This window comes from Sminthopsis crassicaudata, chromosome 4 (genome assembly GCF_048593235.1).
Source record: "Sminthopsis crassicaudata isolate SCR6 chromosome 4, ASM4859323v1, whole genome shotgun sequence".
NCBI lineage: Eukaryota > Metazoa > Chordata > Mammalia > Dasyuromorphia > Dasyuridae > Sminthopsis > Sminthopsis crassicaudata.
In genome coordinates this window covers 382,912,297-382,939,684 of record NC_133620.1, presented here as the reverse complement: position 1 = coordinate 382,939,684, position 27,388 = coordinate 382,912,297, and the positions used below count along the sequence as shown (strand labels likewise).

At 38.8% G+C, this 27,388-nt stretch overlaps 1 protein-coding gene across 7 annotated transcripts in view; it reads left to right on the top strand.

Moving 5' to 3' along the window:
* Positions 1 to 27,388, top strand: part of SIPA1L2 (signal induced proliferation associated 1 like 2) — a 243,687-nt gene that overhangs the window by 206,044 nt on the left and 10,255 nt on the right. For 5 of the 7 annotated variants that reach the window (XM_074262399.1, XM_074262398.1, XM_074262401.1 and 2 more), the window contains exons 15-19: positions 932 to 1,320; positions 8,635 to 8,859; positions 11,677 to 11,830; positions 15,605 to 15,824; positions 24,154 to 24,285. In XM_074262399.1, the coding sequence (XP_074118500.1) occupies positions 932 to 1,320; positions 8,635 to 8,859; positions 11,677 to 11,830; positions 15,605 to 15,824; positions 24,154 to 24,285 (1,120 nt within the window). The remainder of the gene's footprint in view (positions 1 to 931; positions 1,321 to 8,634; positions 8,860 to 11,676; positions 11,831 to 15,604; positions 15,825 to 24,153; positions 24,286 to 27,388) is intronic. The other 2 variants (XM_074262403.1, XM_074262406.1) reach the window with 1 other exon arrangement.

The following is a 27,388-nucleotide window of genomic DNA, read 5'->3' as shown; positions in this document are numbered from 1 at the left end:
TGGGTCATCATTTGCTAATTGGCTTCTGGTCCTAATATGTTAACTTGGCCTTGGAGATGGAGGCCATAGTTGTATGAATATTGCCAGAATGCAGAACACTGAATGTTTTCCTTTCCTGCAACAGTAAAATGATAGTGCTTAATGCTCCTACTGCCATCTTCACCATATAAATCATTGGAGTACTTTCCCATTAAAACATCCTTTTCCTTTCTGTAAATCATCTACCTATTTCCCTTGCCTGTATAGTGTCCTTAACTTTTATATTTTGCTGATTTTCTGGCCATTTGGAGAGTGACAACATGTCTGTGGTTCATGCTCGGATGATTGTGTTCTGCCAGTAGAAGTCATTCCAAACTAAGTGAAAGGAAAGGGGGGAACCGGTTTTGAAAGGGTCTGTTCTTCCTCCAAAATAGCCTCCAAAATAAACTGTTTTTTACTGCTTTCTGATTTCTGTTTTCGCTGCCTGTATTATAACACTCACCATTTATTTAGCACGGTTCTGGACACAACCTCATTTTACAGATGCAGAAACAAGTTTAGAGAAATAAATGACTTGCCTAATGTCGCTTGAGTGAGGAGAGATTCGAATCCGGGTCTTCCCAAGTTGAAGTCAAGCCCTGTTTGTGAGACCAGATTGTCTCTAGAGGAACCATGGCAAATAGTGCCATGGAAATATTCACTCTTCTCCATCTGGTCATGCTTAATGACATGTTTATCGGTTGACTGGCTGCTTGATCTCCGATGCTCTTTGCCTGGGATTGTTGTTGTTACTATTGGTGCTTTTAAATCATGTGTCTCTCTCCTGTTGGGGGAAATAAGCAGGGTTTGGTTATTTGGAGTATGAGACTGATAGACTTTATAGATTAATGAAGTAAAAATCTATTAAAAAAAAAAAAACACAAAACAAAACTCTCTGTTTTTCCTCTTCAAGATTGGAGACAAAAATTGTTCCAGTCACTCCAGCAGTAACACCCTCTCTAGTAACACATCCAGCAACAGTGACGACAAGCACTTTGGCTCCGGAGACCTCATGGACCCCGAATTGCTGGGACTGACCTATATTAAGGGGGCCTCCACGGACAGCGGCATCGATACCACCCCCTGCATGTCCACCTCGATGATAGGCCCTCTGCACCTGACGGGCAGCAGGTCCATGATGCACAGCCGGGCCGAGCAGTGGGCCGATGCGGCCGAAGGGCCCGGCCCGGAGGAGGAGCAGCCCAAGCTCTATGCGGTTCACAGCTATCCCTCTGCCATCTCCGTCAGTAACACCGCAGAAGGCAGCCTGGGGGACCTGAGCGAGATCTCTTCCCATTCCAGGTACATTGTTGGCCGCTCACAGTGCCGGGAGGGTCTGCAGCGTGACCCACGATCCATCAGGGCTAATCGGACTGGGTTGGGCTTGGAACTGCAGAACCGTGCTGCTGGGTCTGGGAGTCATTGCAGCCGGGACCCCGTTTCTTGGCAGAGACTCTGCCCTTTCCTTCTCCAGTGCACTATGTGGATGAGAAAACTGAGAGAATGGGGTTCGATGACTGGCCCAGAGTCACCCGGCCAGTGTCTGGGATTGAACTCAGTAAGGTGCAGCTCTGCCTGACCGCCCAGGCCTGAAGGAAGCCTTCCTGTGGGCAGGAATTGGGAAAGGCAGGTAGAAGATCAGGTGTAGGCTTTCCATTTCCCTTATAATATGCGTTCATTTGTTGAACAAGTCCACGTGGAGCTCATGGTTTATGAGCTGTGGTGAGCAGTTTGGGAGGGTGGAAGGGGACACTCTTTTGTGATGACTGCAAGGGGCTTCCACACAGCTTACCAAGTGGCCTACATATAGTCCCTCAAACGCAATACCCCAACACCCTGCAGGAGGACCCCCCCCATCTGCCCGGCTCCCTTCTCAAGGAGGCCTTTCCTGCTTCTCCGAGCAAGTGCTGCATTTCTCTTTCATATTACCTTCTGTTGCACAATCTTTGTGCTTGGAGACTTGCATGTTGCCCCTCCATTAGCCTGGGAACTCCTTGAAAGCTCAGTGTCCATAAGATGCTAAGAAGGGAGCTGTTAAGATAAAGTATGTTCCTTCATGAACTTCTTCCTCTTCCCCTTTAAACTGGGAGTTATAATGGAATATTAGAAGTGAGTTAGTGGGGGCCTGGAGATGTATGTGCACAAGACATGAGGCTGTGTTTCTCTAATTGTATTCTGTAACACACACTTAATGGGAAAAGTTAGACTAAGGTCCTTTGTTTTTTAATAGAAAGGAGATGTGAATTAATAGATCGTTATTTGACATTGTTAGTCAAGGTTGAATCTAAATTTAAAAGATGTGTTCTAAATAGAAATACGTAACATATGATCATTAGTGGTTTTGAGTCAGACTTCATGCATGTTACAAACAACAAAAATCAGAGAATCTTGATAATAACTTAAAAATCGGGATTTTAATCCCTTTTCCCAGCTTAATTTAAAGACTAGATCAAGAAAATTCAATTGAAAGGCTAGCCCTAGGGGGAAATTTTTGAAGTAAACAAAAGTTAGCTTTGGTAACTCTCTCTGCCATATCATTCTCCTGGGCAATAACCCATATTTCTTCCTACCAGCTTCATACATCCTTGATTTTCCTTTCTTAACTCAAATTTAAAATGTATCTGGCATCTTTCCTCAAACCTTTCTGATTTTAAGGACAGTTGGTTGATCTAAAAAAATACTGTGTTAATAGTTGCTGGTGAGTTAGTGACTTTATATATTGCTCATTCTTTGGTACCATAGATGCATCTGAGTAGGAACTTTTGGGAAATACAAAGCTTTTAACTGAGAGTATTGGCTCTTATGGTAGAAGTTTTGAATAGATCCATAGGATCAGTATTACAAGGTAGACAGACCATTGTGTTCAGATCGCACCTTGCAGGTGACCACCTCTTCTGCCAGCCCTCTATATGGGGAGTCTTCCGAACCTCTAACTTGCCATGAAGACAGACTCTTAAATAGTTTAGTTCATTAGTTCAGTCATTAAATAGTTTAGGTCAAAGGAATCATAGAAGGTGATGTATTTACCCAAAGCCACACAGCAAATTGGTGAAAGAGTGGGGACAAGAATGTAAGACTTCTACCAGCAGATCAATCAGTGTTTTTCCCCAATGCTTCATAGCATTTAGTGAACATTTAGTTTAGTGAACCTTTAGTGAACAAGGATCCAAATTTCTAGCATGGAGAAAACATAACAAGTATTGAAATAAAATAGTTAAATGACTGGCAGCTACATTCCCATGTTTAACATAAAAATGAACAGAACTTCCCTTTCCAGGGCAAGGAGTAAGATGCTGAAAGGTGTTTCATGACTATTATGTATGTTAAATGTGCTTTTTGTGTATTTTTTTGGTAAGTCACCACTGTAAGTACTTTCTATACATAGTCACTATACTAAGTTATGGAAATAATCGAGAAAAGCAGAAGCACAGGGACCAGAGATGGAATGTCATATTCAACAGACCTAGAAGCAAGCTTTGGTTATAGACTACTAGGAGGGAGTGGGAAAGTGTAAGACTGGAAAGGTGGGAATGGGCTGGGTTATGAATGCTAAATACTTTATATTTCATTCTTGAGACATTAGGAACTGAACCTCACTGGAGGGGAAGGGACACCACCAGAAAAATTCCCTTGGCTGTTGAGCAGAACATTGGAGTAGGGTGAGACCTGAGGCAGAGAGAATCATTAGGTTACTGTGATGGTCCAAATGAGAAATGATGAAGATCTGTAGGAGAGTTTGTGACATCTTGTGCAGGTACATGGGAAAAGATTTAGCAGTGCATCAGATTTTGGGGGGCGAGAATAAGGAAACAAGGATGGCACCAAATTGTAAGCCTGTGTGATTGGGGAAATGGCGGAACCATTGATTGCAATGGGACCGTTAGGAGAGTTGAGAGAAAGTTGAATTCTTCTGGGGATGTGTTAATCTTGAGATACCTATTGAACTGTGAGATTGAGACGCCCAAGAGACATTTGGTGATATGTAGCACAGGCCATGAAACTAGTGATAGTTATATGGATCTGGGAATCATAGGCACAAAGATTACAATTATATCTGTGAAACTTAACGATATTATAAAGTGAAATATGAAAGAGGGAGAAGAGAAGAGGATCCAGGACACATCCTCAAAGGGCTCCTAGACTTAGTGAGCAAGACACGGATAAAGATTAGCAAAAAAAAGACATTTGGAGAATCAGCAAAGGAAAACAGTAAGTGTAACAGTGCCATGGAAATCCAGAGAGAAAAGAATATCCAGGAGAAGGTGATCAGCAGCTTCAGAAGCCACATTAAACAGACCAATAGATGTGGCAAGAAGGCATCACTGGTAATTTTGCAGAAGGTGATTTCAGATGAACGATGAGCCAGATTGTAGAGAGTTTAGAAGAGAATGAGTGATAGGAAAAAAAAATTATAGCATCCAGTGTAGACAGCTTTCTCAAATACTAGATACACTCCCAATTCTCAGTGTGTAAGTTATTAGTCTCCTTTTACTACTTTAAAAAACAAAACTTGCCCTATTTATGCTATATATGATTTAATCATTTTCTTAATTATCTCTTCCAGTCGAGAAATTAGGGAAGTTGTAGAAGCACTCAGTTTAGATAGTTCTGCTTCTTGTTATTAGCACTAGAATGTTTTTTGTTGTTGTCATTTCTCAGTTGTGTCCAACTCTTCATGACCCTTTTGGGGGCTTTTTTGGCAAAAGTACAGAAGTGGTTTGCCCTTTCCTTCTTCAGCTCATTTTTACAGATGAGGAAACTGAGGCAAATAGAATTACATGACTTGCCCACTTGCTGTTTCATTTTTTTATTTAGGGGAATGCTAATAATGAGTGGTTAAAATGGGATGTTAAAGTCTAAATCCTCCCTACCTGATTTCATGGGCAGTTGAAAGTTGTATTTAATACCTAAAATACTTTGGCATCCTATTCCCATATTAATGTTTTATGCAGAGCATAGCAGTTGGGAAAAACAGCTTCTTTTATAATACCTTATTAGGCTCATCTAGTTGGCATGAAAAATAGGATTTTATATTGCCATCAAATGTTGTTTGGGTAGTCATCTTTGCTTGCAAGGTACACATGCCTCTATATAAAGGCATCTTTTAGGGAGAGGCTGTTGATATTTATGCACAAGTGAAGCAGCTTTTTTGCATACCTTAACTCTTATTTAAATTAGCATGGGTCATACTGCTGGCAAGCAAATACATGTGCTAGATTGAATTTCTGATTGGTTTTGTTTTCATTCCCTCTCTTTAAAATTGCATATGTGCACATCTGTTGTAGATAGTGAACTGCTTTGTAAGAGTTGAATCTTTTTGCAATTTGGCTTCTTTTTACTCATAATTCACAGTTGATGATGACTTTGAACTCCATTTCCAACTTAATACTGGAGGCTTTTGCTTTCACCATCACCTAGATTCAGAGCTTTAAGGAAACTCACTCCAGCTAGTATCAGAACTAGAAACATCTCTGCATCTTAATATGGGATTCAGTCATGAAATTCTAGAATACAATTTTCTGTACCTTTCCTTCCTTCCTGGACAGACACATGAAAAAAATGAAAGCATAAGATAGCTTGTTTTGATTTAACCCAGTAGAAAAGTAAAAAAAATGCTTAAATTATTCAAACACATGGGATCTATCTTAAGCTATTTTGATTCTGTAAACTTTGAGAAAATTCTGTAGAGTCCAGATGAGGAGAAAATAGATATGCATTCTGCGTGCCAGATTTGTGTTCTCGTGCTTTGTATTCAATTCACACAGACATATAAACATAAAGAAGACATGTATATTATGTACTGGGTGGGGGAGAAGGTGACTTTTGAGTGCCTTTGATTTTTTTTTTTCAATTTGATTACTCCCTATTGCTGACACAGCTTTCAATCCTTCCTCAATTTTGTTCTTAGTCTCAGTTATCATTAATTTGTGCAGCCCCTAAAATTCGTCACTTCATAGACATTCTTCTGCCAGTGATCTCTTATAGTCAAGATTGCTCATAGTTTTTAGCCTCTTTCCTTTTCTTCCTTCAAAGTTCATCTCTAGGTTCATCTCCCTTTCTCTTCAGCTACTAGTACTCCCATGTATTTACATTGAATATATTTTATATGTTTATGTCTACAAGTCATTTTCCTTAATAGAATGTATTCTCCCTGAGGGGAAGAACTTTCTCTATTTTTGTTTATTTTTGTAGCCCACAGTGCCTGGCACATAACTGTTTAAATATTTGTGGATGGAATAGAGAACCCAGGCTCATTTCCATGGAATATAGAAACAGGACTTTAGTAGGAAATAATTTTTTGTGGTAGAATGAGAAATAAAAAATCCCTGGAGAAAACAAAGTTGACAAAACCCAGAACTTCTTGTTTTGTGTTTTTTATTTTTACAAAATTATAATTGCTTATATCTAACATTTGGATACTTACTTCCTTAAAGGAAGTGACTTATTGCTCTCTTAAAATGTGCAATGAAAAAATAAACAAATTATTAAGATAGTAATAAAACTTCTTTTTAAAAAAAAAAGATAAACTAGCTTAGAAATCTAAGAAACTGACTATTTTTCATATATAAATAGCAGTCCTTATGTCATGCTGAAGGAAAGGGGATTTGACCTTCATCTGTGTCCCCTCCTAGAGACTTCTTTACACAGGCCGTTTCATTTCAAGCAAAAGAACCTGTGACTGAAATCTAACTGTGAATGCTACTAAAAGTTTAAGGTCAAATCGGTTTAATTTCTGATATCAGTTATCTTAGTACTGTGGAACAATTCAGTCCTCCCTTCTACTATGTTACCAATTTCTCCCTACTGCCTACATCTCCCTTACTTACACACTATCCCCTTCCCAACTTTCTTGAGTGTTTTGGAGACAGCAGAACATCTCATACTAAGAGAGAATAATTCTGATGAACAAAAATGATAGTGCTCCAAATTTAAGGGTTGTTCCGGGAGAAAAGGAACAAAAAGGAAACTTGAAAATCGTTCATAGGCCTAAAATTGATGCTGCCAAGGAGGATGAAATGAGAAGTTTCTTATTTTCCTCTCCAGCTTCTTTTCAGCATCTTGTTTTGGCCCAGGTGTCTAAATTTCTTGAAAGTTAGCTAGGTGTTTATACAGTGTTTCATATCACTGTTAAATGCTTCCATTCTCTTTTTCCTATTGTATAAAGATTATTCTCCCCTGCAGTATTAACAGATGGAAAAATAGAAGTTAAATCGTTTCATCTTTTTCTATTAATATATTATCATTCTGAATCAGGCACTTCTATCACCCTTCTTGTGTCTCTGTCCTCCATCAACTGCCAAGAAAAGGTCTTTCTTTGGTATTTAACTGTGATTTCAAACCTCGGCTTATTCTAGGTCTTTGTCTTGCTGATAATTTTCTTACAGAACTTGTTCTTTTTTGTGTTTTTCTTGAGCTACTAGATCTTATTTCATTTGAAAGTATCTGCCGTTTTCAAATCTAGGTTCCCTGTTCATCCTGTTTCCTTTCCTTTTATACCCTCCTCTGCTCATCGTAGTTGATTCTAAAAATTTCATTGCCAAAATCTTGTTCTTGAGAGCCTCCCATCCCTCTTTGGAGGCAGTTCCTCTTGTACTGCCTCAGGCCAGGGGATTGTCCCCCACCTCTCTCCAAAGTGCCCAAACGTCTCTTCAGCTCTCAGACCCAGCTTGGGCACCCTCTCCTCATCTCACTATAGCTGAGGATGGCCTGTTTCTCACTGGATGTGCAGTAGATACGCTTCTAAAAAGTGTGCAAATCAATTTAGTAAGCCAAAGAATGCCATCTAAATATGGGCTACTAATATTATAAGTCTAATCCTTAAAAGCTCTGATTTCCTAAACCAAATCATGTTTTCAATGCACAAGGGGACCTTGCTGTTTAAGAGGACCCCATTATAAATCCTTTTGTAAAGCAATAGTACTGTACTGTGAATAATCACTTTCTCATTTATCTGCACTGTAAGCTTAGCTTTTCATAGTTCACATTTTATAAATGTGAAATACACCAGAACGAAGAACCTCATGTATTAGAAGCTATAATGTTTAAGCACGTGCAGTGTTTTTGTGTTTGTAAAATGGCATAAAGTTGTTTTGTGATTCTATTCATTAATTCTTGTGGGTTAGGTCCATGTCATGGCTCCCACTTTGCAGATCAAATGAGATTATACATGAAAGAATTTGAGAATCTTAAATCCTTAAATAGTTTGAGTGGTTACATGAGAAAAATGGGGAAAAAAAGAACTTTGCGCACTATGTTAGAGGGCTCCTGAGGAGGACTCAGAATATCAGAGCTCTTAACCTTGAAGTGCTGGGAGATGATATGGCCCCATTGTCTTACTGATGAATGCATGGCGATCCCAGGTTGGACCACTCCGACTTGTAGGTTTCCCCAAGGCCCACTTTTTAAATGTTTTTGATCTGCACGTGTGTCCACAAATTGGGTGTAAAATGTGAGGATGTTAAAAGTTTCCCCATGTAAGCAATCTTGTCCCTTTCCCTCATCTTGCTCTGGGAGAGAGGGGAAAGCACAACAATTGTGTCTGTGATTGGCAGTGTCCCAGAGCTTCTAGGGATAGCATTGTAATGCTGCTTTTGTTTCTTTTTTTCCCTTTTACAGTGGTTCCCACCACTCAGGAAGCCCTTCAGCACACTGTTCTAAAAATAGTGGATCTTTGGACACCTCCAAAGTCTACATAGTATCACACAATAGTGGCCAGCAGGTTACTGGGTCAGTGTCCAAATCCTACCATAGGCAAGGCGCAGTCAGCAAATATGTAATTGGTTGGAAGAAATCAGAAGGCAGCCCCACACCCGAAGAGTCTGAAGTAAATGAATGTCAGGGGTAAGTAAAGCAACTTTTTCTTTTTCTCTGGGCAAAATTATGAGGAAAGAGAAAATAGGAAAATGATTTTTTTTTCCTAAAGGAGTAGGTCTTTCTTTAAAGTTAACTGATTTTTTGCAAAAAAATTTAACTTACATATTTTTCTTAAAACTCTTAAGTCCATTTCCCAATCTCAACATTGAATTAAAAGAATTTTTTTTCTTCCTAAAGACCAAAACTAAATTTTTCCAATAGAAATATTTTCAGCAAAATATTGTTTAAGTTTAAATCTGAGAAATCAGCAAATTCAAGGGTAGAGAGTGCACACATTGAATTTATGGTGGAGCTAAGTATCTTTAAACAATAAAAAAGTATTTTTATTTGTTTACTCTTTTAAACATTGCTTTGGTTTCCTTTTTATTTCCTATGCTTTGAAAAATGGGGTTGTTTTATAATTATTTATAACAGAAAATATGTTGATTGACCTTTTGATAAAATATTTCATGATATCTGTAATTGTTGTATTTCTATACCTTTGAAGTAGTAGGTTCTTACATATTTCAGCATATGCAGAAGAAGGCTAACCAAACCATTTTAATTGCTTTTTGAAGATTCAGACCTAAAAAAGATATTGTGTACTCATTTCAATCTCTGGGTTAACATTTCCTACTGGATTAGGCCACCATAATGGCATCAAATGCTAATACTTTCAAGTGCATATGTCTTCTTTGATGAATATTAAGGATGCCCTTGGAGAGTTTTTGAAGCTTTATTTAAAAAAATAAAGTATCTTTTTAAAATTAATTATCCATTTTATAAAAATATCTCCTAACTGCATGATTAAAAGATATTTTTAAGTTCATATCATTGTAGGCAATGTGATATAGAAAGTCTCATCTCTCACACAAACTGGACAACTCATTTAACTTCTTAATGCCCTTGATAACTCTTTAAGATTGAGAGGATTATAGGTTTTAGGAAGCATTAAAGCATACATTAGCATCATTTAGCTACTGCTTTTCTTCATATGCACTTTAAAGGGAAACTGGCACAACAAATGTATTGAACAAGTGTTGGACCCACAAACTGATTCAAAATACTTCCACAGTATCAATGGCAACAACCACAGAGATAATGGAATCAACCATTTATGCAGCACTTTAAGGTTTGCAAAGCATTTCACAGATGTTATTTTGTTTAACCTAAAATGAGGATGATAATCCTAGGGTTGTTGTGTGGCTCAAATGTGATCCCAATTGTAGAGAGCTTAACACAGTGCTTGACATGTAGTAAGTATAAATGTTGTTGTTATTTGCACACTAATGGGAGGTAAGTGCTATTATTACTCTTATTTTTACAGTCAAGGAAACTGAGGCGAGTAGTGCTTAAAAGAATTATTCGGGATCATACAGCTGTGTCTGAGGGTCCTGACTCCGGGACTGTAGAGATATCTATTTGCCGAGGCAATAGAGATCAGGCTTACTCTCAACCCCCTCCCATGGAGGTTGTTTTGAAAAAGCTAGAGACAAGGTCCAGCTTGTAGCTCTGGACTAGATCACAGAGACTGGACTTGCCAGCAGTCCTCCTTGTAAAAATACTAGAATGTCCTTCATGGACTTCTTAAGAAGGTTTTTGAGGAGGCCTTTTGTACATGCCTACAAACTCACCAACGAGTACTTCTGCACTGATTTTCATCATTTTCAAAGCTCTCCTCCTTCCCTCATCTCCTGTCTGTTTTTCATGTGTTAGTCCTTGAAATACTTGAAAGTGCATGAAAATGTATACCATTTTAGGAACAGGGATGGGATTTTTTTCCCAGAGAAATGGTTATTAGTTTTGTGTTTATAAGTGAAAGTTTCCAATTTAAACATTTTTTCTGGAGCTTTTGCTTAGCTTGTTGTAACAGCCTCCTCTCTGAACCAAAATGCCTCCGAGGTGCCAGTGATGAGAGCCCTGAACAGCTCATTTGCCAGACTTAGCTGCCTCGGTACATCTTAATTCCTAGAGTTACAGTTCAGTAGCGAAGGCCATTGCCTCTGCGAGGCTACTCCAGTCACTGATTGCTCTGCATTTGGCAGGAAGTAATTGGACTCCAGTTTATGTCTTTGGACATGTACAGTCGTTTAAAGTGCGTTTTCAGAGTAAACCCTTTAAAGATCACTCTTTTGCTTCCCTCCTGGTAGAGAGCTGAAAGGCAGTAATTCAGTCTGACAGTCTTTTGTTGACCACAAATACATTTTTATATACTGATAATTAAGGGAGACAGATGTTTTATTTATCCAGACAGCTTTATGAAATTGCTGATAATTAAACGTGTTTGGCATATGCCAGAAATGGTTACTCTTGAACCTCGGGCAGCTCCTCGGGACACCGTAGGATTGGGACCTGGGGTCCTGGGGTCTGACTACCCTTAATCTCCAAGTTTTTAAGAAGCACACACACTGATTTAAAAACACTGGCTCATCTCTACGTTTTTAAATCAATCTAATGAATTATTGAAACTCTGTTTCCAAATCCAAACTAGGAAAAAAGGAAACAGGCTTCATTGGAGGAAGCGGCAGCTTGTTTCCATATATTGTGCTCTGGGAATCTGATTTGTTTCTGAATTATTCAAAAATCTTATCTGGCAATTGAACTTAGTTCATAAATGTAAAATGACTTGGGGATTTGGAATGAAGGGGGAGCAAAACTGAACTGACTTAATAATAAAGAAATGCACATGTGTATTTGTGTATGTGTTTTTGAACACTAGTTATTGCATTTTAATTTATAATTTCACAGGCAGTGTGATGGTTGGCTCCCTGATCCTCTCTCTTTTATTCTGATCTGTTCAAACAGAATGTATAGTGATATGGAAGCCATGTCCACATCAAGTCAACATCAGGCCGTGGTGGAGGATGCAGTTTCTGAAACGCAGCATGTCCTGTCCAAAGAAGACTTTTTGAAGTTAATGCTTCCCGGCAGCCCTTTGGTGGAGGAGGGCCGAAGAAAGGTTAGCCAATTTAAAAGGATTTTCAGTCCCTACAAAGGACAGTTACTCAGATGTAGCCTATGATCTCTAAAAAGGATCCCGACAGAACCCACTATTTCTTATAAGCCGAGTGTATTTATTTAATATTGGGGTTTTGTTTGCTTGTATGTTTTGCAAAGTGGTAGATTTAGCCACATAGCTACTAAGAGGGAAGTGTCTCCTGGCCGATTTGAACTAAGGTCCTCCCAGCTCCAGAGCCAGGACTGTATCCACTGTGCCATCTAGCTGCCCCTAAATTAAGTATATTCAGCAGGAGAAGGTGACAGATGGGCAGACAGGGAAACTAAAGCATAAACATGGAAGGAAAACATGAGTGGAGTCAGAAACAGTTTGTACATATTTTTTCATTTATAGGTTCAATTTCTTTGCTGAGAGCAGAAACTTTACATGGAAATTGAATGGCATGAGGATAAGGTTAATATGGCTTCAAGCCTGTTTGAAGAACTCCAGTAATTGTGATAATTATAATGAAGGCTTCACCCCCACCCCTCAAATCATACTAAAAGCCTGCCCATAGTTTATTGAATACTGTGCTTGAAATCCTGGAAGAAAAATAGATAATATTGCAGAAGAGGAGTACAGGCCTGTGTTAGTTCAGACATTTTAAAAAGTGAGTCGTCATTATGGTTTTTAAAATACCATCCCTATAAAAGATGAGCAAAAGTGATTGTTCCGATTGGGATTGAGCATAGGGAATGTAGGTGGGCACTGCACTATTGCTTATTAGCATCTCTCTGGGTTCAAGGCCGAGGTTTCTTATAGTTATGTAACCAAAGCTGCACCTGCAAGAAAACATGGGTCACTGTCCAAAGTGTCAGGCCCCGAGCCAGGAATACCTGAGTTCAAATGGGCCCTCAGGCACTGGCTAGCTATGTCACCCTAGGCTCAGTCCTCTGCAAAATGAGCATAATAATAGCACTTGCCTCCCAGAGTTTTTGTGAAGACTTGAGACATTTATATCACAGTCCCTAGGTGCAGTATAAATATTAGTGATGATGATGATGATGATGATGATGATGATGATGGGGCGGGGAAGACGCTGGTCATGGTCAAGATGGTGATAAGACCTAAAAAGAGAAAGATTTTGAAGCAATTGGCCACCACTGTCTACATTTAGAATTTCCTTTTCATATTTCAGCTATGTGACTTACCAATTTTTGTCTCAGAGCTAGAAGGAAGAAGGAAGGGGCTGTAGCCTCAGTTCACCTCTCTCCTTTCAGCTAAATTGGACGTGCTGGGGAACTAACATCCTTCTGTCTCTCAGCTTAGAGAAGGTAGGAGGGAAGCAGAAAAGAGAGAAAAGTAGCAAATGCTGGTGATGAGTTTTTCTTCCCTTCTCCCCTCCCACCCAGCAAGTGGTCAGCTTCCTTTCTCACTCCTTTTTACTCTGACAGAGAGAGAACATGTTCCATTTAGAAGCCTCTGCTGGCAGCAATGATTATTTTATGAAAGCAGAAAGATCAGGAGGGGAGGGTTTTGCTGTAAAAAACAGTATATCTGTTTCTAAATGGAGATTGATATAGAGAGGGAGGGGGAAGAAAGGTGCAAGTAAATATAGTAATTATAAAAACAGACTAATGTCAATAGTCATTGACCCTGACCCTAACAGGTCTGTTAGATTAAAACTGGAAGAGGTGAGGAAAATGGAAGTCTGTTACTTTCTAGATGAGAGGGAGATTGGACAAATCACTTGACCTTTTTTGGTTTCAATTGTCTCTTTTTTCCTTTTCTATTTTTCTTTCTCTTTTTCTTTTTGTCAAATGTCAAATCTTGCCAAAGGCAGAAGGCTGGGCGGCAGACTAACCTAAAATTCTTCCCAGCTTTAGATACATGACAGCTGAATTAGAGCTAGAGGAAACCTTAGAAATCAGGGGAATCAGCACATTCAGTGACATTGGAGGGAGAAAACTTGGGTTCAGCACCTACCTCTAATAAAATCTGGGTAATTCTGGCCATTTATCTTTTCTGGGCTTCAGTTTTCTTATCTGTAAATCTGAGTTTAGATAGCCCTGAGGTCTCTTCTCATTCTTGATCTGGGATCCAATTTTAGACCCTAATTTAATAGATGAGGAAGCTGAATCCCAGAGTTTAAATGTCTTCCCTCAGAACATACGTAGCTAAGTAGGGAAACCAAGGCCAGAGCATGGCTCCCAGGCCATAATAACCCTTATAGAAATAGAAAATATTCATAATTCCCTTTATTATTGACAAGGAGTCAGAAAAAAAGAACAAGTCAGCAAAAATTCTGCCTTTTCTAAAATGGAATTTTACTCCAATTAACTGAATTATAGCCTTGGAATAACACAAATTAGATCCTACCTCAAAAACCCTTTATTCTCTTCTGCCTATAATAATGTGCTGAAGAATGGTCTAGTCGTCTGTGTAAAGAGAATCCCCTAAGAATTGGATCCTAATGAATCTCTTGTTCTTAACATATATGTATTAAATGATGTTTTGCTAATATAAGCTCATTCAAGGTTTAAACTGCACAAAGACTGCTGGGCACACTATATGTAAATGCATGTATGTGTGTGTGTATATATATATATATATATATATATATATATATATATATATATATATATATAATATGTATGTATGTATGCATGTGTACATATATGCATATATAATGTACATTGTACAAATAATATAAATCAGAAAATAGCAGAATGAGTTCAGATATGAAGACAGGCTATTGCAAAAATAAATTCTGATAGCATATCCTTTTTGTCAAGAGATTCCTCCTTTAAAAACCACATTTTTTTCTCTAGTATATGTTTAACTTTGTAGGCCACGTACATGATTTATGTAAGCATTCATCAGTTAGGAAGAGTCGACAGAATGGAAGGAACACAAAGAATAGGGATATTTTTAGCCCTTCTGCTGCATTCACCAACTTAAATAGCCATTTCTATACTTATTTGATGTAAACAACGTTTAAGGACAAGCAGCCCATCGCACTTGTTTATCCAACGGGATATGCCTCAGGATGTAACAGAACATGTTGGAAATGTGGGGTTTTGTTTGATTTTGTTTTAAGATGGTGTGTGTGTGTGTGTGTGTGTGTGTGTGTGTGTGTGTGTGTGTGTTATGTATGTGTATGTCTCATCTGAATCAAGTATTTTAGTAAACACTATTGTAAGGAATTTTTCTCTAAATTTTTCTCTAAATTCAGTTACAAAAATTTCATGGAATTCTTTTTTCAACTAGACTTTTCGGTTTCCATTAGATTTATTTGGGCATCCTACAAGTTTCTGATATTTGAAATTAGTTTTCTTGTCATATGGATTAGATTGACCTCACATGCAATTGGTCAGTGCTGAAATCACTGTTATTAGCAGCCTAATTGTTCCAGATTAAAATCCAGCAGCTTTGTGTGTGCATGTGAGTAAATGTTGCCTGAAATGGTAACCTTCTCTGTGTCCCGAAGCTATCATCGTCCCAAGATTGTGGAGGTTCCATTTAGCATTTTAGAATTCATACAGCAGTGGAGCACCTAATCGATTCGTGACCATATTTAGCCGAATGCCAGAGAGGAAGCATTAGACTGGAATAATGGCTCTGAAACACCAGAGCGTTTAGCCAGGGGAGTCGGTGGGTTTCCTCCAGCACCTTCCTGGGGAAGAGCTCACTGTGAGTTTTCAGGGGGCTGTATCAGCCCATGGCACCTGACGGCATCCTCTGCATGGCTTTGTTGTTTACTAATGCCCTTTCCCCTCTCTTCTGACCCTCTAGTTTTCATTCTATGGGAACCTGTCTCCCAGAAGGTCCCTGTACCGCACGCTCTCTGACGAAAGCATCTGCAGTAATCGCAGGGGATCTTCCTTTGGCAGCTCGCGGAGTTCCATCCTGGACCAAGCCTTGCCCAACGACATCTTGTTCAGCACCACCCCCCCCTACCACAGCACTCTCCCACCTCGGACCAACCCGGCTCCGGGCCTGGGAAGCCTGAGAAGTAAGTGGCATCCGGGGGTGACTGTGTGAAGGCTTCTGGGCTGCACCCTGTACTTCACCTAATCACACCTGGCTCCTGAGCCTGGTCGGCTGCCTGCCTGCTGTGGGACATTCCAAAAAAATCACTTTCCCCCTCTCTGCAGCGTGGATTCCTTATGCATAACATGAGAGGGGTGGATCTAGAGCTGGCAGCAATTTAGACCCCCCTCTGCACTTGACAGGTGGGGAAATTAAGACCTGAAGAGGGTAAAAGCCTTGGCCACAGTCACTCAGGTAGTGTCAGGTTCCTCTGATTCCAATGCTCTTCATGCTCTAACATGTTTTCTCCTGCCTGCTGGCTCAAAATCCTATTTGTTTTTTTTAATTTTTTAAAAAATTTCATTTTTTTTTCTTTTTTAAATTTTCATTTATGAATTCTCTCCCTTCCTCTTTTATGGTCTTGTAATAGAAAGACAATTTTGTGGTTGAAGTTGGTCAGAAATGCTCCCATTTGGGGTTTTCTTGGTAAAGATACTGGAGTGATTTGCCACTTTCTTTTCCAGATCATTTTATAGATAGTGAAACTGAGGCAGAGTTAAGTGACTTACCCAGAGTCACACAGCTAATAAGTATCAGAAGCAGATTTTAAGTCAGACCGTCCTTACGCCAGACCCAACACTCTATCCACTCACCATCACATAGCTAGGTATCCCAAGAAAGACAATATAGTGGGGCAAAACAAGCACTGGATGGAAGTCGAGAAACCTGGGACCAAATGCCCCTTTATTAGCCATTGGTTCATGAACAAGCTCTTTCATTTTTTCCCAGCCAGTACTTTCTTCATCTCTAAAATATCAATGATAGATTTTATGCATCTATCAGACAAAATTGCTGCCAGTCTCAAAACACTCTGGAAATAAGAGTTAATAGCATGACTTAATTTGAAAACAGGAAAAATGATTAAAAGAGAGATTTTTGACAAAGTAAGTGGTCATGTGTACACTGTTCCTACTACAAGAGTGATAAAAGTCAAGATCATTCCCATTGAATCTTTGGACTTCTATATCCGACTTCAACTTTTATAACGGTAAAAAAATATCTAAAACTGTATTATGAAAAATTTTAGGAAAAGAGGGAAAAGTGGTTTCATAATCATCTCTTTACTTACTCTCGAAAGTATAAATACATGCTGTAGCAAAAAAATGAATACATGACAAAGATGGGTATCCTAGTTTAGGTCTACCCTCTGTGACCCTGACCTAGACCTTCCACTTGTCTTGCCTTTCATTTCTTCATTTGTAAAATGATGGAGTTGGACTAAATTGTCTCAAAGGTTCTGTGCTGCTCAAAGGTTCTGAAGAGCTGACCCAGTTGCCAAAAATTAAACTTCTCATTTTTCCCCAAATTTATTTTCTTTGCTAATCAATTTTACTAACTTCTTCCTAGATAAAGCTATTTCTGTTATTACAGTTGTTGGAATTTTAAAGAAAGAATTCATCTGCAGGCTCTTAGTATGTTTTAATAAAGCATCCAAAACTCTTAGACTCAATGAAAGTATAAACCTGGTACATGTCTAGTGAGGCAGAGAGGTATTATATATAGCTAATGGAGCACCGAAGCAGGAATCAGGATGAACGAGCCAAGTTCAGCTGTAGCCTCAGACACTTACTAGCTATGTCACCCCGAGCAAGTCATCTGAACTTTGTTTACCTCAGTTCCCTCTTTTTTTAATGCAGATAATAATAGGACCTACCTCCCAGGTTGTTGTGCTGATCCAGTGAGATAAAATTTAAAGCACTTTGCAAAACTTTTAAAGCAACCAGATAAATGCTGGCTATTTTTATAATTCCAAGCTTGAATTGAAAACAATCCCCATCTCCCTTTGAATTCCTCTAATCTATTATATTTAGTGACAGTATTCTAAATATTGTAAGATTTGTGTATGTAAATGGAAATAATACTTGAACACAATAAAGCAAGGTTACATAATGAGGGTCAAATATACTATTATTTTCCAAAGCAGTTTGCCTTTAAGTGGATGTGAATGTCATCTTGTATTTAGTTTTATCACAGTACTTCAGCATTTCAAAAAGATTTTTTTATTTCATCAGGAGGGTATTCTCTCTATGATCACTTGTATTACCTGTAGGCCTTTTTAATATCCAAATTTTATGAGTTACCATGGCCAAAAGGAATTTATCTCCTGGTGAACAGTTTCTAATATAAAGAATAAAATGTTACATATACTTGGATCCAGTTTCTGTTTCTTTTATTTCATAATTTGCCTGAAGCTTTGGGGTGATAGTTCAAAAAAATTTTTAATAACTGTTTCATGCTAGAGAAACAATCTAGTTAGTCAGTTGATGAGCATTTAAGTGCCTCCTATTTACTAGGTGCTGTGCTAAAAGTGATAGGGCACAAAACACAGCCTCCCCTCTCAAGGAACTCCCAGTCCAAGGGGAGGAGATAACTTGCAGTGAACTCCACTGAATGAGCAGACTAGAGGACAATAATGTGATATCTAAGTAGTAGATGGACTATTGTGGAGAGACACACGAGGCAAGGATGCTGGCCAATAGGCTGCAGGTGTGGAGGAAAGCGTGTTATGGTCAGAATGACAACTGAACTGCTCAAAGATACTCTGAAATGGGAGCAGTCTGCAAGGATGCCTTCCTACCAGGGACTGCAAGGGCGCCTGGCGTTCCAGAGCTAGGGACCACTTATCTGAAGGCTGTAGCTGCCTGGAGCCCTGCGGAGGGTGGGTTCCATCAGACTTCCTGGCACTGATTGGTTGAAATTCCAATCTCCCGGCATCCTAGAGACTGTTTGGAAGGAAAAGTAGGCCATGGAAAGACCTGGGGATCTGCAATAGAGCCAGGGGGCATTGATGCGGTCCCTGCATGTGCTGGAGCCGTGCTAAGTGTGAGGATGCAGACAAAGTCTGAAGCAGTCTGCCCTCATGGAGCTCCCGGTCCACTCAGGGAGACCACCTGCACAGGGGACATCCTGCAGGCACAGAACCCAGGTGCTTTGCCATCACTCTCCATATGACCTAGTGCAGGTCCTGTTGTAAGATGGAAGGACTGGGTGAGGTGATCAATAGATCTTTTCCAGCTTTCAGTCTCATCCTGTAACGTGCCTGAACTGGAACGACCCCAGAAGTCATTTACTTTCACAATATAAGGGGAAACGATGGAAGCCACCTTAGAAGCATTTAGTCCAGTTGTTAGAAACCAAGCCACTTGCATATGGCTTTTCCAACCCGCTGTGTGTGTGTGGGAATCCAGCAGTAACTACTGGAAGGACCATCCTGTACCTATTTCTGCTCATTTTCCTTACAAGCAGAGACTTTCCTAACAGAAATAATAATGCCTTAAAATATCTCCAATTTTAATTTGCTTTGGTCTGTTCCCATCTCTTGGATTCTGGGTATTAATCGTATATTTAGAGACATGTTAAGTTCATACTTTTAAGATTCATGCATCTTTAATGCAGTCACTGAAATGTATCAGGCCAGTTTATGAATGACTTTTTTAGATGTAAAGATTCTTGACACAAGCCATCCGCAGAAATGTTCTGTTATTAGGTCCTGTCAGTTGCACTTAGGTCAGTATTGGTCTTTTCCTCATAGGATCTGTATTTCCATGATGGGACACTCCCAACAAATCAGGAAAATGAGAATGAACAATTGCTGTGTTTCAGAAACTAAGTCAGTTCAGGTGATGTAAAAAGGCATTATGTGTGGGAATGAGATTTGGCAAGACTAGTCACCCCTGATCATTCTATAAAATCGGAACACTAGGAAAATGATAGCAATACTCTTAAACCTAAGTAATTGAATGGGCTTTTATATATTTTTTTTTGTATGAAAAGAATTCTCTTCCTTCAATTTATGAAGACCAGAGTTAAAGAGACAGGATTGAAGGAATATAGAAGAATAGACTTATTCAAAAAAATCCTATAGTACTAGCTACCTCATAAGACATCTCTGAAAGAGGAAAATTTTCTTTTTTAAATGCACTTTATTCAGAACTTTAAAAACCCAAAGGGATTTATTACATATGAGAGATGCCACTGGCTATAACATAAATAGATTTGAGAAATCTATAGTTAAGTTCACTGATGATAGATATGCTGACCATTAAAAAAAGAAAAAAAAAACTGGGATTTTTTTGTAATAGGTCCTTCCCCCCTTTAAGGTTGGTATCAAGGAAGCCCACCATGCTTTTCTAAAAACGTCCCAAATGCTTCTGCCAGAGACTGCACTGGGCTGGATGGATCATTTCTCTGTTGCTCACACTCCTGTCTGTTCTTAATTTTCTCCGTGATAAGTGTCCTGTGGTTTCTGGCCAGCGACTGTAAAACTTGAGACTTCTGACTACCACAGGAAATGCTATCAAGAAAGCTACTCAGTATTTGTTATCAGAATAATATAATAGTAATAATAAAATCAGAATTAATAAAGATGGATTATATGAGATTAGGGATTTTTGTAAATAGGCAGGAAGCCACAGAAGATGTCATTATGCAAAGAAGCAAGGCAGGAGAGGGGGGAGGGGATCTTGCAGACCTGTACAAACACTAACATTTCCTTTTTTAAAAAAAATTAGAAAAAGAAGGAAAAAAAAAAACTTCAGTGAATTGTTGAATAGAACTTCAAGAACACCAGACGTGAATAGAAACAATAGGGAGGGATAGAAGAGGAAATGACCTTTCCAAAGTAGGGAATTATATTCTCTTCTGCCATTTTCTGGAGTTGTACCAATCTCCTTGAGGGGTGTAAAGGAGGAACTGGGTGATTCGAGAGCTCCCAGAAAGTTCAGAATTGTAAATCATTAGAGTCAGCATTTTTTCTCCACTCACTAAGCCTGGGTTCGTGATTGGCCTGGGCAGGTGGCTGGCTGTACATCTGGAGCCCCTTTGGCGTTCAAGTTTCAGAAAGTGCCAGTGCTTTTAGGTCAGTCACTATACTTCGGTCGATTTTCTGTGAAAACTTCACATCTCAGCCTTAGTTCTTAGGCTGTTCTAGGTTGTCCTATCAAATATCACTGTCTCACAGCAAGCAATATTTTTCTAAGCCAAAAATCAGAACACAGAATAATCCTTTTTTATAAGGATTCATTTTAAAAGTATATTTTATTTTACTTTTTGAAACCGTAACTGCCCTGGAAAAATCTGGGTTTTTTGTTTACCTTACATCACTAAGTTTTAAGGGTGACTCAGAGTTCCCATTTGCCATGGTCAGAAGAATGGCCATCTGTCTATAACCAAAGGGGATTTACTGCTAGTCTTGTTGAACTATTGTCAAATGAGTTAATATTTTTATGATATATATATATATATAATACTTCATTTCAGAATATAATGAACACTTATAAATGCTTGTTCTCTCCCCTCCTGTTGAGCAGAAGCAAGAACTGAGAATCAGGAGACCTACATTCTATTGCTGGATTTTTCAATGGCAAGTCTTAGAACTTGAAGAAAAGGACTTTATTAAGCTTTCTAGATTTCGTTTTCCTTCTGTTAAGTGAGGATTTTTTTTACCTGCCTTACCCCAGAGTGTCAGATTGCCTAGCAGTGGAGAGCTGGCAAGAGAGCTGAGAACGCCTGGGTTAGAGCCGTCTCTGTGATCCATACTGGCTGTGTGATCCTGGGCAGATCACTCTGTGCCAAAAGTGTTGGGAAATCCTTGGCTATAATTCCAACAGTGACCCAGAGAAAGGAGACTGAAGAAAAAGGCAGATCCTACAGCATTAACCCAGTGATCAATATCGCAGCAGCCAGGAGGAAGCAGACAAATCCATGAAGCAAGGATCATGGACCCCATAAACTTGATAGGGGCCCCTCAGAGACAGAAAGCATTTTAAGGATAGCCTACAATTAGGCATTCAGGAAAGGCTGTCCTCCTTGAGGCTATGTGCAGTTGAGTTTTTCTTGCAGGACTCTGGTGTCTTACAGACAACTTATATAATTGCTAGGCAACAATGTCATTTTTGCAGAGCTTTGATGACATAAGTAATGACAAACACTGATAGCCTCATTAGCTATTTTCCTTCATTTCTTATTGTTCATTTATTATGGTGCAAGTTTTAAGTCCTTTATGAAAATCATTCTGTGATCTTTTCATCATGAGTGACTAAAGAAGCTACCACTCAGCAAAAAATAAATAAATAAATAAATAAAATAAATTTAAGAGAACTCTGGAATTTCTTAGTGAACATCTTAAAATAAAATGAACTATTTGTGGGGACAGTCACTGGCCTGAATGAGCTTATAATCTAATGGAGGAAGAGAGACAATTAAATGAACATCTGGACTCTACCTTGTCAATAAATTATAGTGATTGGTACAGATTTGCATAGCAGTGAGTGGTGAAATAAATGACAATTTAAAATTTTCCTTTTCCTGTATCATTTTCTCTATTACTAGTTGTGTATGTGTGTCTGTGTTCATGCACATGTAATGTGTAAACTTGTGATGTGTGGTAGAGAGGAACTTGTTTGGGTCAGAACAGAAAGGACCAGGGAGCCTCAATCTACTGATTTCTCCTGTCACAAGAATTAAGCATTTATGAGTGGGATCTAATACTCTTATACCTGTGTTCTAAGGGAAGTAGAGCAAAGGAACAAATCCTGTGACTATTTCTCTTCTTCCCTGCTTTCTCCCCTTCCCCCAATTCCCAGCAAATAGGAATCAACTGCTGATTTAACTGAGCTCTTCTTTACCCTGGCCAAGGACAAAGAATGTCCCATTTTAGAAGCTTCTGCTTGGAGCAAAGCAGGAAAAAAAAATGAGGAGGGAGAGTCACACTAGAAAAATGTTATCTTTGTTATTCCTGTCAAAATGGGGGCCAGTGGAGCAAGGGCAGAAATAAGTAAGTTAATAAGCTGAGTAGCAAAGGTAGCATAATGTGAGTAGTTTAACAGCTACCTTTGACAGTTCTTTTAGATAGAAATGTGCTAGAGGTTAGGAAAGCCTAACTTCTGTGACTTTTGAATGAGGATAAAAATTAATTTTAGCCCCAAACAGCCTATCCTTACATAAATGACATCAAAGCTCATTTCCAAAGGTTCACTGCTCTTTTAATAAAGCTCTTAGAAGGGCAATTTTCCAAATGCTCTAGCTAGGTTCAGATGCCAGAATTTCTCATCTACCCAAAAATTGTAGGTACAGAAATTACAGGTGTAGTTTGTTAATTATGCCCCGAGTTTCCTTAATTGCAAGCTCAGTCAGCCAGGTGGTCATTATTTTGAGTGGTCTAATTAGTCAAATGTATTCACAAGTATGTGCACGTAACCCTTTTGGGTGGGCTTGGAAATTATGAGGCAAAAGAGAAGGTCCAGTTGAAGGCTTTCCAAAGTTTGCTGGAAAATACCCAAAGAATGCTGTAAAAAATAGAACTCAGCATTGTCAGTATTTAAAAACAAAACAAAGCAGTGGAATCATTTTTAAAGAAAGTGCAACTCCTACAAAGGAAAAGTAATAAATCATTAAGTTTCATATGTAGGAGGTGTTTCTGGTGTGACTAGTTATTATCAAGCTACTTAATTTAGGACAAATGGAGGAGAGTATAGTAAACCACAGGTTTTTGTACATAGTAAATATACTATATTTACTTTAATACTTTGTGTCTCTCTTTTGTATATAATTATATATACATTGTATGTATGTATATGTATATACATGTGTGTGTGTGTGTGTATATATATACACACACACACACACATGTATATAATTTCAGCAATAAAATTGTCCTTTACCATCTATACTTATTTGAACAAATGAACATTTATATTTTTAAATGAAATCAACAGTTTCATTCATAAAAAAAAAACTTTGTTCAAATCTCCATTTTGGATTAATGAACTCTACTTATAAGGCCTTTTCAAGTCATCAGTGTTAGAAGATGTTTTCTTCAAGACTTTTTATATGTTAAAAACATTAGTTTAGAAAAAGAAAGAATATGAGACCAGAATCTTGTAGTCTGTCATTGGATTGGGTAGAATTCAGAAGGAAATAGTTCCAAGGAAAAACATCATTGCAAAGTGTTGATGTTGTACGCAGTCTAAATACTAACCCCCTTTCTGCTGGAATTTTTCTCGAATTTTACTTGAATTAGTTAACTCTCAGTTTTCTACCTTTTCCCAACTTTTTTGAGTCTATTTTTAGCTGTATGTGTCTCGGGGTAATCAGCAGCTTAATTTTTGGTACTTTTCTTTTTTAAATGAGGGCAGGGAGATGCCTTTTAAGAGGGAAGGAAAGAAGATGTTGCAGGTGAATTTTCCAAGGGGATGAAGTTGTGGAGAGTTCTGTGTGATATCACTGACGCTGTGGTTTTGTTTTTTGTTTAGATGAGTTCTGGCTCTCCGATGGGTCCTTATCGGATAAGTCCAAATTCACTGATCCAGGTCTGATGCCCCTCCCAGACACTGCCACAGGGTTAGATTGGTCCAACCTTGTGGATGCTGCACGGGCATTTGAAGGTAAAGACTAAACCGGCCCAGAGATCGCTGCCTTTTTATTTTTATTTTTATTTTAAAGCCATGGAGTGTTTCTGTACATTTCCTAGATTCAGGCTCTTGTGCTGTCTAGATGAGCTCTAGGGTATTTTAATACCCTGAGGGGAAAGTTTGTGTTTAGTGTTCTTTCCTTAGGAAGCATATGCAGTATAGAGTGAAAGGATATTAGAATGAGACTCACCATCTGGTCCTGACTCCAAATAACCAAGTCACTTCTTCTGCTCCTAACTTTCTCCAAGTTCTCTTGTAAAATCCCTCCTGTGATTATTGTTTGTTTAAGGCATAGGGAACTCCTTTTCTTGTCAAGGAGGATAAGCATTGAGGGGGAAATTCTGGCATTCATCGTTTATCACCAAGATGGGATTGAGCCATAAGATGCTTCCTTTGGCTTCTAATTTCATGTCAGTAGGTGAAAGGTCCATGCTGATTCTCTTAAAGAATGTTATGAGAGCCTTTTTCTGTAGGAAAAAGTGGCAAGGAAGAACAGAACCACTGGAGAGGATGTATGCATTCCTTCCTCTTAAAATAACAAGTTTTCCAAGCTCCTTGAAGATAGATATTTTTGTTTTCATACCCTCAGAGCTTTACAGTAGTGTTTGTTGATTGACTTCAGGCAGATTTATTTTTATAAACATGTTAGACATATTTTCCTAAGTCTGTTGAGATGATCATGTTTTTAAGAATCTCCATCGGGAAGGGGAGCCTCCAAGGACTCTAATTCAGCTCAGCTCCTCCTCTCACTTGTAGCCCCTTCCTCCTCTTCATATCTCTGCTCCCCTCAGTAGGATAGCAGGGCTTCCAGGATAGGAAGAACAGAGCTCCTGCTCTAAAAAGGAAGGGCCCAGGAGGTAGAGGTATGTCAGAGCAGCAGCACAGTGCCCTTAAGACTTCTTATCTTAGCAGTTACCAGGAACTGTCTAGACAAATCAGTTCACATTTCTGAGCTTCAGTTTCCTTATTTGTAGAATGAGAGGATTACATGAGATAATCCCTAAGGTATCTTCCAGGCTTCAGATTCTATGATTGTAAATAATGATGTTTAACTGCAGTTCAACTTGTCCACCAAGTTTAAAATTGTATAAAACTGTTTCCTAGTCCCCAAGGTTTAATTTGGAATATTGGTATAGTGTGCAGAATTTTTGGAAAAGACAATGAACCTCCAAATCATCTCAGGGAAGACGAAAGGGGCTTATCTCCAAAGGCTTTCCACAACATTCTGGATGGCAGCCTTTCTGACCCTTACCATCTGGTATTGATGATTTGAAAGGTTCTCTCTTTTAACTCAAGACAGACAAGGCCGTGTGATGTACAGCAGGCAGTTGGATATGGGCTGTAACTGCTCCCTTGATGGAAGGAGTAAGTCCTTGCCCTATTTGGGAGCTTCAGGAAGCCTTGTAGTGCGGCCTAATGCCGGCATTATCAAACAAAGCATTTGGGATTTTTTTTTTTTTTAACCAAACAAATAAAAACTTTAGGACTTGTGACCTGTTTATTTGCGTCTGTCCTCTCAGTAATCTTTCCCTTGTTCTGACCTAGAAATTGGAGGCGAGTAAAAGGCAGAATTTAGAATTGATCTAGGAAACAGATTCAACAAGTTTAATTCAATGAAGGTGTATTATGTATCTACTCTGTGCAAGGCTCTGTAGCTAGGGGGTGTATAACTGTGGGCACATGTGCTCAGGAGCATAGTATGGGATGATCTCTTGAGAGATTGGATGATAATGGTATTGCTGATTGCTGTTTTTCTTTCTCGTGGATCATCCGCTGGGGAGTTCTGTACTATATAAACTCTTGGGTCTTGTATCTTATTATTCTACTCAGTGCTTTTTGGATGATGCACATAAGGAAAGCTATTAAAGTGGGCTTTCAAGTCAGAAGCCCCACGTTCAAATTCTGACTTAGCCATTTATCCCCAAGTGGCCTTGAACACTTCACTTAATTAACTTCCTCTAGGTCTCACTTTTGTTATCTACAGATGAAGGAGTTGAACTAGTTCGCGTGTTAAGTTCCCTTTCATCTCTAAACCTATGAGCCCAAGATCCCAATTCCTGGCCCTCAATGCCCCATAAAAAGATCTTATGACCAAACATACCTACTACATGTGGTTTGAGGGCTCCTGCCTCATATTCCCTCCACCTCCGGCGTACCATAGGAAACGGTACCATCACTTTTTTTTTTGAGAGATTTAATTTTTTTTTAATGTAGATACCCTTGGGAACTGATTTGATAACTAGATACAGTAATATTTTTAAGAATGGGCTACATCTTAATCTTAGTAGTATGCTTTTTTGAGAACTGCCATAGCTAAAAAGGTGAGATACATATGTTGATGGAGACTTTCTCAATCTAATCAGACTGGTCATTGAATAACAAACATGGACTCCATCACCATGAATGTTCTTGAAGTCTTTTTGCCCAAACTTGAGCTCTTCTGACATAGCCTTCAAGAACCGAGGGTCACAGACGTCATGAGGAAGCTCTCGAGTGATTTAGTAGTAGTGATGATGGCGGCATTATTGATATTATTATACTTTTTATTTTTGAGATTTTTATTGTGAGTCAATTTCCCTAGGCCTAAGGTTACTCCTCCATAAAAACGGAGGCTTTGGACTAGATCTTCAGGATTGCTTCCATCTTTATAAAATGGAGATGTTATGGAAATATTTAACTTGTTTAAAAGGATTGAGTTTTTCTTGGCAAGGTTGCTGAGCGTGATTTGCCATTTTCTTTACCAGTTCATTTTACAAGTGAAAAACATGAGACAAGGTGACTTGTGACATTATGACAAGGGACTTGTCCAGGGTCATACAGCTAATAAATGTATATAGCCAGATTTGAACTCAAGAAGATGAGTCTTCCTGACTCCAAGTCCAGACTTCTATTTACTGGGTCACCTAGTTGCTCCCAACAAAAAGATACTTAAAAATAGTTATAAGAAAAATCAAATGTTTCTAAAAACCAGATCTTCTGGGAGGAAGAGATAGATAGATAGATAGATAGATAGATAGATAGATAGATAGATAGATAGATAGATAGATAGATAGAACATTGACTTCTTGATTCAAAA